This window comes from Trematomus bernacchii, unplaced genomic scaffold (assembly GCF_902827165.1).
Source record: "Trematomus bernacchii unplaced genomic scaffold, fTreBer1.1, whole genome shotgun sequence".
Taxonomy (NCBI): Eukaryota; Metazoa; Chordata; class Actinopteri; order Perciformes; family Nototheniidae; genus Trematomus; species Trematomus bernacchii.
In genome coordinates this window covers 51,496-63,167 of record NW_022987885.1, presented here as the reverse complement: position 1 = coordinate 63,167, position 11,672 = coordinate 51,496, and the positions used below count along the sequence as shown (strand labels likewise).

General features: G+C 42.9%; 1 protein-coding gene across 1 annotated transcript; it reads right to left on the bottom strand.

Moving 5' to 3' along the window:
* Positions 1-468: 468 nt before the first annotated feature.
* On the bottom strand, positions 469-11,506 carry epb41l4a (erythrocyte membrane protein band 4.1 like 4A; the record flags this gene model as incomplete). The annotated part of the gene is made up of 13 exons (XM_034114208.1): positions 11,411-11,506; positions 11,193-11,297; positions 10,411-10,456; positions 10,194-10,272; positions 3,597-3,694; positions 2,779-2,845; positions 2,619-2,706; positions 2,372-2,460; positions 1,673-1,733; positions 1,399-1,525; positions 1,045-1,119; positions 867-933; positions 469-538 (listed from the first exon to the last, which is right to left on the bottom strand). Coding segments are annotated over exons 1-13 (1,068 nt in total), but the record flags the coding sequence as incomplete, so codon positions are not given.
* Between the last annotated feature and the right edge of the window lie 166 nt (positions 11,507-11,672).

Sequence of the window (11,672 nt, the reverse complement as noted above, 5' to 3'; positions counted from 1 at the left end):
GTCTCACACACAGATGACGTGCTGGTCTCACACACAGACTACGTGCTGGTCTCACACACAGACTACGTGCTGGTCTCACACACAGACTACGTGCTGGGTCTCACACACAGACTACGTGCTGGTCTCACACACAGACTACGTGCTGGTCTCACACACAGACTACGTGCTGGTCTCACACACAGACTACATGCTGGTCTCACACACAGACTACATGCTGGTCTCACACACAGACTACATGCTGGTCTCACACACAGACTACATGCTGGTCTCACACACAGACTACATGCTGGTCTCACACACAGACTACATGCTGGTCTCACACACAGACTACATGCTGGTCTCACACACAGACTACATGCTGGTCTCACACACAGACAGCTCACCTCTGAAGGTCATTTTACATTTCAACGTATAAAGATGTTTATTGTTGTTATTTTCTCCAGTAAAACTGAATCTGTTTCCTCTCACCTCTTTGGGGCCGCTGTTTTCCCATGGTGCACTGGGCTTCAGGTGCTCCTGCTGGGTCCCGACCTCTGACCTGCAGGAACACAGTCACATGACCACATGACCACAGGGTCACAGGACCACATGATCGCAGGGTCACAGGACCACATGATCGCAGGGTCACATGACCACATGATCGCAGGGTCACATGATCACATGACCACAGGGTCACATGACATTAAGAATAAAAGTCATTCAAAACGGATCCATAGCGTTGCATGTTGCTGCGTGAACAAAGTGTTCTGCTGAGGCTTTATAGCTTTCATAAGAAAAGAAAATCAACATTTTGTCAAAATATAAGTATTTTAGTTTAGTTTAATGATCACATGACTTCATGAAGCCCAATCAGATCTCTCTCTCACCTCTGAACCGCAGGGGGCGCTGTCTGCGTCTCTATTGGTCCGTGTGTGAGACCCGCCCTCTGATTGGCTGGAGCAGAGGAGGCGGAGCAAACTCATTATTTAATAAATAAACAAATAGAAAAATAAACCTCATAATTATGAATCATGGTGTCAGATTACACGAAGCAGAGCGACGCACTGTGTTTCCTGGTTGTTCTGTTTCTCAACAAGCCCACGTTCAGCCGAGGGAGAGCGGGCGAGCGAGAGACACTTCAGAGACGGAGAGAGAGAGAGAGTTTTTATTTTATCAGAAAAATAAAAATCATTAAACTGTAAAAATCATCCTGAGATTTACCTGCTGTGTTTCAGTCTGAAGGTCAACGAGGACATCCTGAGAACATACAGAACTACTGTGAGATCATCTGTGTGTGTGTGTGTGTGTGTGTGTGTGGTGTGTGTGTGTGTGAGTGTGTGTGTGGTGTGTGTGTGTGTGTGTGTGAGTGTGTGAGTGTGTGTGTGTGTGTGTGTGTGTGTGTGTGTGTGTGTGTGTGTGTGTGTGTGTGTGTGTGTGTGTGTGTGTGTGTGTACCTGAAGAAGGCATGATGTTCAACACAACATCTCCACAGACGTTTACAGTCAGATCGATTCAATGTGTGGAAGAAGAAGGATGTCTCTGAGCCCTGAAACACACACACACACACACACACACACACACACACACACACACACACACACACACACACACACACACACACACACACACACACACACTAACGTTAGCAGTTATCAGTATTGTTAGCATTAGCATCGTTAGCAGGGTTACTCACGTTTTTAGCGACTCTGAGTTCGAAGGTTTCGTCTTTGAAATGAAGTTTAGAGATGTTCTGCCTGAAGAAAGATTGATTACTATTATCAGATATTTGTTATTGATTTGTATTATTGTTGTTAATGAAGAATAAATCAAAGAGAGGTGAGAGGTCTCACTCTGAGAGAAATCACACACTTTATATATGCAGCTAACAGAGAAACAAAGAGAGGTGAGAGGTCTCACTCTGAGAGAAATCACACACTTTATATATGCAGCTAACAGAGAAACAAAGAGAGGTGTGAGGTCTCACTCTGAGAGAAATCACACACTTTATATATGCAGCTAACAGAGAAACAAAGATAGGTGTGAGGTCTCACTCTGAGAGAAATCACACACTTTATATATGCAGCTAACAGAGAAACAAAGATAGGTGTGAGGTCTCACTCTGAGAGAAATCACACACTTTATATATGCAGCTAACAGAGAAACAAAGATAGGTGAGAGGTCTCACTCTGAGAGAAATCACACACTTTATATATGCAGCTAACAGAGAAACAAAGATAGGTGTGAGGTCTCACTCTGAGAGAAATCACACACTTTATATATGCAGCTAACAGAGAAACAAAGATAGGTGAGAGGTCTCACTCTGAGAGAAATCACACACTTTATATATGCAGCTAACAGAGAAACAAAGATAGGTCAGAGGTCTCAGTCCTACCAGAGATATTTCCCCAGCAGCTCTCGGCTCCTGTAAACCAGTACAGCAGCCGGCGTGGGACCCAGGAAGTACTCTGTCCCCCCCTCACCCTGAAACACACATTATTACACTGTTAAAGTGCAACTAAATACTTTAATAACACATGTTTTACTTATCTACGAATAAATAGATAAACATGTAAACTGACAAAGACAAAAAGCAAGATATAAAATACAGTAAATATAATAATGAAAGTGTGTATTCTCACGTAGACGGGGAACAGAGAGACTCCGAAGGTCTCCAGAGAGCTGCAGAGGGACAGGAAGTGGCGCTGCGCCTGGGGACCGGAAACACCGCTGCACACACACAGATATATTATATTAAAATACATAAAAAATATAATATAATATATATTAGTATCTCTGTACCTGAGGGTTTCACACAGGGTCTTTATTTCCTCAGTCGGCTCTACGTCGCTGCGCTCTCCTCCATCCACTGCAGGAATACACACAAATAAACACAAATACACACAAATACACACAAATACACACAATACACACAAATACACACAATACACACAAATAAACACAAATACACGCAAATACACGCAAATACACACAAATACACACAAATACACACAATACACACAAATAAACACAAATACACACAAATACACGCAAATACACACGAATACACACAAATACACACAAATAAACACAAATACACACAATACACACAAATACACACAATACACACAAATAAACACAAATACACGCAAATACACACAAATAAACACAAATACACACAAATACACACAAATACACACAATACACACAAATACACACAATACACACAAATAAACACAAATACACGCAAATACACGCAAATACACACAAATACACACAAATACACACAAATACACACAAATACACACAATACACACAAATACACACAATACACACAAATAAACACAAATACACGCAAATACACGCAAATACACACAAATACACACAAATACACACAAATAAACACAAATACATGCAAATACACACAAATAAACACAAATACACGCAAATACACGCAAATAAACACAAATACACACAAATAAAGAAACATATTTTTATAATTGAGATGGAAAGTTTAACTTTCCATCTCAATTATAAAAATAATTTTCCAAGGACTTTTAAACTGATCGAAATAAATAAATGAAGGAAAGAATAAATAACATTTGAAATCAAAGTGTTACCGAGCAGCATCAGGGCGGAGAGGCGGGGCTTCAGGGAGGGGGGGCAGGGGAGGCGGCCATGATGGACGTCCTGACGCACCTGCAGGTAAAACTGACACCTGGGGAACACAGTGACATCACTATGGAACACAGTGACATCACTATGGAACACAGTGACATCACTATGGAACCTAATGACATCACTATGGAACACAGTGAAATCACTATGGAACCTAATGACATCACTATGGAACACAGTGACATCACTATGGAACACAGTGACATCACTATGGAACCTAATGACATCACTATGGAACACAGTGACATCACTATGGAACCTAATGACATCACTATGGAACACAGTGACATCACTATGGAACCTAATGACATCACTATGGAACACAGTGACATCACTATGGAACACAGTGACATCACTATGGAACCTAATGACATCACTATGGAACACAGTGACATCACTATGGAACACAGTGACATCACTATGGAACACAGTGACATCACTATGGAACCTAATGACATCACTATGGAACACAGTGACATCACTATGGAACCTAATGACATCACTATGGAACACAGTGACATCACTACGGAACACAGTGACATCACTACGGAACAAAGTGACATCACTATGGAACACAGTGACATCACTATGGAACACAGTGACATCACTACGGAACACAGTGACATCACTACGGGACACAGTGACATCACTACGGAACACAGTGACATCACTACGGAACACAGTGACATCACTATGGAACCTAATGACATCACTATGGAACACAGTGACATCACTATGGAACACAGTGACATCACTATGGAACACAGTGACATCACTATGGAACCTAATGACATCACTATGGAACACAGTGACATCACTATGGAACACAGTGACATCACTATGGAACCTAATGACATCACTATGGAACACAGTGACATCACTATGGAACACAGTGACATCACTACGGAACACAGTGACATCACTACGGGACACAGTGACATCACTACGGAACACAGTGACATCACTATGGAACCTAATGACATCACTATGGAACACAGTGACATCACTATGGAACACAGTGACATCACTATGGAACCTAATGACATCACTATGGAACACAGTGACATCACTATGTGATTCAAGATGGCGCCTGTGTCGGCTCGCCGCTCGCTAAGCTCTCTAACTTTAGCTATCCTGTTTTTGTTTTATGTTTGTCAGAATGTCTCTGCTCTGCTAGTTTATGATCGCCAAGCTCTCCTCCACCTCAGACCCTCACTGGAGTTGATATTGCTGCCCAAACCGACATCTGGCAACCATAAATCGTCTCCCCCCCCTCTACTGTCGGATATCCCCACTTACCTGCGCAGGTTGCCCTGCATCCTGCCTCGCCGAAAGCGCTTTCGACGACGGGGAAAGCGTGGTGGTGCACTGGTCCATCTGAAGGCATACCTGACGGCTTCTTCTGGGACTTATCCACGCCTCGGATGTCATGGCCCTCCCGCTGCACGCCAAGTGAGAGATCGGTGGATTCGCCCCGTTTTTCCGGAGCTCCGGACTCTGAGGGGCCCGCTGGCAGCTCCTCCTGCCCGACTGACTGCTCCCGGCCCGCGCGGCGTTCAACACGTACATCTTCGTCAGCTGAGACGCACTACACCTTCGGCTAGCCCGGAGCGAAAACTTTGCATGGCTTTGCTAAATGCTAGGTCGATAGCAAACAAAACGTTCCTGCTAAACGACTTCTTCACCTCTCGTGAACTGGATTTGATGTTCCTGACGGAGACCTGGGCTCACGCTGGCGAGTATACACCGTTCTCTGAACTTCTTCCTCCTGACTGTACATTCTTCAGCTCCCCCCGTGCCACTGGCCATGGTGGGGGCATAGCATCAGTGTTTAGAGCTAGCCTCCAATGCCGATTGCTTCACCCTGTATCTAGCTATGCTAGCTTTGAGTTGCAGCTTTTTGAACTGAACCCGGCCTCGCCTATACTCTGCGCAGTCGTGTATCGTCCGCCAAAGTGCAATAAGGATTTCATAAATGACTTTTCTGACTTTCTGTCCGGGATCATGGTGAAATATGATCGTGTTTTGATCTCCGGAGACTTCAATGTCCATGTGTGCTGCGAGTCCAAACCTCTGGTTAGGGACTTTTTAAATCTCCTTGATTCCTTTGGTCTCGTTCAGTCCGTGGCCCAACACACGAAAAGGACACACTTTGGACTTAGTATAATCGTTTGGACTGTCTGTATCTGTGGATGAAATATGTGCAGCAACGTGTATCTCAGACCATTTACCGGTTCTGTTTACAACCTCCATCCCTTCCGCAGGAGTCGAATCACGTGCCCCGGCGCGTCGTCTGCGTTCGATTAACCCCTTGACTGCCTCACAGTTCTCTGATGCTTTTAATGCTTCTCCGATCTGTAAATTAGATGTGAACTGTGCTTTTAATGCTGATGAGCTTATCTCCATGTTTGATTCGACATGTACCCTAATACTGGATTCTGTTGCTCCTTTTACGCTTAGACGCACCAAAGGTCTCTCAGAGCCGTGGCTCAATGACTGTACTCGTGCTCTCAGACGCGCTTGCAGGCGTGCAGAGAGAAAATGGAAAAAGGATAAACTCCATGTCTCCCTAGAAATCCTTCGTGCTTGCCTTTCTGACTACCAGACGGCAGTCAAAGCAGCCGAAACAGAGCACATTTCTCTGTTCATCTCCAAAAACAGCCATAAACCTCAGGTTCTTTTTAATGTCCTCAACTCTATCATTAATCCCTGTGAAGTTTCTTCTATTGTCCCATCGACTACTCTCTGTGATAAGTTTCTTACATTGTTTATTGAAAAAGTATCTGCTCTTAGGCTAGCCCACACTAGTGCTACCCCAGATCCTGCTCCTTTTCTGTGCCCTGCTGTCCTCGACCACTTTGAGCCTGTACCCCTCTCTTCTCTCTCGGATGTAGTCAAGCACCTGCGGCCGACAAACTGCACCTCAGACAGCATTCCCTCTCGCCTTCTCAGAGATGTTTTAGAATCAGTTGGAGCAAGTATTTTATTACTTTTAAACACCTCTCTTACCTCAGGATGTGTCCCAGCTGCCTTCAACCATGCCGTGGTTAAGCCACTCCTTAAAAAGAAAAATCTCGACCCCTCCATTCTCGCAAATTTTAGGCCCATCTCCCAGCTACCTTTTTTATCAAAAGCCCTGGAGCGAGTAGTCTACGCCCAGCTGCAGTCTTTTTTAACCACACATGGAATCCATGAAAAGTTCCAGTCTGGCTTCAAACCCATGCACAGCACTGAAACAGCCCTTTGAAGAGTTTTTAATGATCTGCTCCTAGCCGCCGACTCAGGTAGCCCAGCTGTCCTGGTGCTGTTAGACCTGACAGCTGCCTTTGACACTGTGGACCATAGCATCCTGCTGTCACGGCTTGAACAGTCCGCTGGCATCACAGGCTCTGCCCTTGCATGGTTCAGGTCCTACCTGACAGACCGTAGCTTCTCGGTACAGCTAGGTGCCTTCTCCTCTGCCAAAGCCCCTCTTACCTGTGGGGTTCCCCAAGGCTCGATTCTGGGCCCCATCCTTTTTCTACTGTACATACTGCCCCTAGGTTCAATACTCACAAAACATAATATTCCCTTCCACTGCTACGCCGACGATGTACAGATATATCTGCCTCTCAAAGCAAATGTCACACACTCACTACAGCAGTTGATGGACTGCTTAACAGAGATAAAATCCTGGCTGAGCAAAAACTTCCTCAACCTCAACGAGAGCAAGACTGAGGTCATCTTTTTTGGACCGCAACCTCCAGCCTCTCCGGTTGATATTCTGGGCTCTATCAAAAAAAACATCCTCCCCTCGGTCATGAACCTTGGAGTGACATTCACTAGCACTTTTAAATTTGACAAGCAGGTCAGCACCGTAGTAAAATCCTGCTTTTTTAAAATAAGACTATTGGCCAAAACCAAGTCGTATTTATCTTTTAAAGACTTGGAAAGGGTTATTAACGCCTTTGTAACCTCGAGACTGGACTATTGTAATGCTCTGTATGTGGGTATGGACCAGGCCTCAATTAAACGCCTGCAGCTAGTCCAAAACGCAGCTGCACGTTTGCTGACTGGTCACAAAAAGCGCGACCACATCACCCCTATTCTGGCCTCACTACACTGGCTTCCAGTTCGGTTCAGAATTGATTTTAAAATCCTTTTATTTGTTTTTAAAGCACTAAATGGGCTGGCTCCGGCCTATATAGCTGAACTGCTCCAGCGCTACACCCCAGCCAGAGCTTTAAGGTCTGCTGACCAGCTGCTGCTGGTAGTGCCCAAGACCAGGCTCAAAACCCGAGGGCACCGAGCCTTCTCAGCAGCTGGCCCTAGGCTCTGGAACACTCTGCCCCTCCATGTGAGGTCGGCCCAGACCCTAGGGGTTCTTAAATCTACTCTAAAAACACACTTCTTCTCTCTGGCCTTCTAGTCAGAGCGGAGCACGACTCCTGACTTTTCCCTGTGTTTTATTCTTATTTTGTTTTTTAAGTTATATCTGTTGTAATTTATTGTCGTTTATTGTGTTTTGTAGTAATGTGTTTTTATTACATGTACAGCACTTTGGCTCGACCAAAAATCGCTTTTAAATGTGCTTTATAAATAAAACCTGATTTGATTTGATTTGATTTGACTATGGAACCTAATGACATCACTATGGAACACAGTGACATCACTATGGAACCTAATGACATCACTATGGAACACAGTGACATCACTATGGAACCTAATGACATCACTATGGAACACAGTGACATCACTATGGAACCTAATGACATCACTATGGAACACAGTGACATCACTATGGAACCTAATGACATCACTATGGAACACAGTGACATCACTATGGAACCTAATGACATCACTATGGAACACAGTGACATCACTATGGAACCTAATGACATCACTATGGAACACAGTGACATCACTATGGAATCTAATGACATCACTATGGAACACAGTGACATCACTATGGAACCTAATGACATCACTATGGGACACAATGACATCACTATGTAACACAGTGACATCACTACGGAACACAGTGACATTACTATGGAACACAATGACGTCACTATGGAACACAGTGATGTCACTACGGAACACAGTGACATCACTATGTAACACAGCGACATCACTATGAAACACAATGACATTACTATGGAACACAGTGACATCACTATGGAACCTAATGACATCACTATGTAACAGAGCGACATCACTATGAAACACAGCAACATTACTATGGAACACAATGACTTCACTATGTAACCTAATGATGTCACTATGTAACATAATGATGTCACTATGGAACACAGTGATGTCACTATGGAACCTAATGACATCATTATGTAACATAATGATGTCACTATGTAACCTAATGATGTCACTATATAACCTAATGATGTCACTATGTAACCTAGTGATGTCACTCTGTAACCTAGTGATGTCACTCTGTAACCTAGTGATGTCACTCTGTAACCTAGTGATGTCACTATGTAACCTAGTGATGTCACTAACCTAATGATGTCACTCTGTAACCTAATGATGTCACTCTGTAACCTAGTGATGTCACTCTGTAACCTAGTGATGTCACTCTGTAACCTAGTGATGTCACTATGTAACCTAATGATGTCACTAACCTAATGATGTCACTCTGTAACCTAGTGATGTCACTATGTAACATAATGATGTCACTATGGAACACAGTGATGTCACTATGGAACCTAATGACATCATTATGTAACATAATGATGTCACTATGTAACCTAGTGATGTCACTATGTAACCTAGTGATGTCACTCTGTAACCTAGTGATGTCACTATGTAACCTAGTGATGTCACTCTGTAACCTAGTGATGTCACTATGTAACCTAGTGATGTCACTCTGTAACCTAGTGATGTCACTATGAAACCTAATGATGTCACTAACCTAATGATGTCACTATGTAACCTAGTGATGTCACTCTGTAACCTAGTGATGTCACTATGTAACCTAGTGATGTCACTAACCTAATGATGTCACTCTGTAACCTAGTGATGTCACTCTGTAACCTAGTGATGTCACTCTGTAACCTAGTGATGTCACTATGTAACCTAATGATGTCACTAACCTAATGATGTCACTCTGTAACCTAGTGATGTCACTATGTAACATAATGATGTCACTATGGAACACAGTGATGTCACTATGGAACCTAATGACATCATTATGTAACATAATGATGTCACTATGTAACCTAGTGATGTCACTATGTAACCTAGTGATGTCACTCTGTAACCTAGTGATGTCACTATGTAACCTAGTGATGTCACTCTGTAACCTAGTGATGTCACTATGTAACCTAGTGATGTCACTCTGTAACCTAGTGATGTCACTCTGTAACCTAGTGATGTCACTATGTAACCTAATGATGTCACTAACCTAATGATGTCACTCTGTAACCTAGTGATGTCACTATGTAACCTAGTGATGTCACTCTGTAACCTAGTGATGTCACTATGTAACCTAGTCTACTCTTCAAAGGAACTTTAACCTAACATTATAACATTATAAACCTTACAGCGTAGCTTCGTCCTCCAGCTCCGACGGATCCTGAGCGTAAAACTTCACCCCGAAATAGAAAATGTACGGCGGTCCGACTGTGACGAAACAGAGACAAAGAGAAATTAAATTACGACATTTATTTGTTAAAATGTATTATATCATCATGTAGACAGAAAATGATTTGTTGCTGTTATTGTTTTTAATTCACTTTATATTAAATGAGCTCTAGGTACCGAGGTCTCGATGCTGAGAGAGAGCTTTCTGAGGATCCAACCAGTTCTGCAAAAACACATACAATTATTACTTAAAGTGGACCTATCATGCTATATTTGAATAATATATTGTAGGACCATACCTATATAAAACATGTCTGTGAAGTTTTTTTTTCAAAATACCAAACAGATCATGCATTTTAGCCATGCCTCATTTCGCTCTATTTGCTCTTTTCCAGCCCTGTTTTTGCAAGGGCTGATTCTGTGAGAAGTCTTCTTCGCTGCTTTTGTGGCAGACTACAGCGCCACTTACAGGCCTGGCATATGTACTACAGCGTCTCCAGCGCTTTCGAGCGGCAATGGCCGGCCGTGGCCCAACCCCACATTCCCCTGATAGGTGGAGAGTTGGCCCAATAGCCGTAGCGCCACCGTCCTGACGTCAGGACAGTGTTCAAATCTGGATCAGTTTTTATCAGATCCGTTGCAGCCCCTTTTTTAGAGATTTGGGTATGGAGGAAAATAGAGAGGGTTGTGTTTTCTGACACTTGGTGAGTTCCCTGGAACACCGGGGACACATATTCATGTAGAAAAGACGTACACAAGTGCATTTTGCATGATAGGTCCCCTTTAATCTAATTTATCTCAACTTATCAATAATGTGTGTTTTGTACAGAAAATAATAAAAGAAAATACCTCTTAGAACATAATAACAATAAAACATGAAACTACACTTTTAATACTTCAAACCAATCTAAGTCATTTGTAAAAGAGACGCAGTAGTTGTTAAATATGTTCTCCGTTACCGTCTGCTGGTTTCTGTCGCAGAATCTCAAACCGAAGAATTCGACTTGTGAGATTTTTAGGTGAAAAAACACGAGCCGCAAGATGGCCACCGCCTTGGAAGACTTCTGAGGACATTAAAAAGAGGAGATCAATAAATATATAAAACTACATTATTATTAAAGGACAATAAAACACTTTTATTCATATTATTTGATCTCATATTAATATGAACTCTCACTTTGATGCCCTGCTCTGACGTCAGGCAGAGCTTCCTCTCGTCCAATAGGAGCACTTCTCCATAGAAATCTTCCCGGTTGCCACGGAAACACGCCATCGTTACTAAGCACGAAAGATAGTCGGATAAGTTGAACGAGAAATCAACCAATCAGGAGCTGAGTTACAGAACCAAACACTCCAGACACTAAATGTTTAAATGTTTGTTTGTGTATCCCCCCCCCCCTAATATAAATAAAGGTTATTTATATTGAACCTTTAAAGAC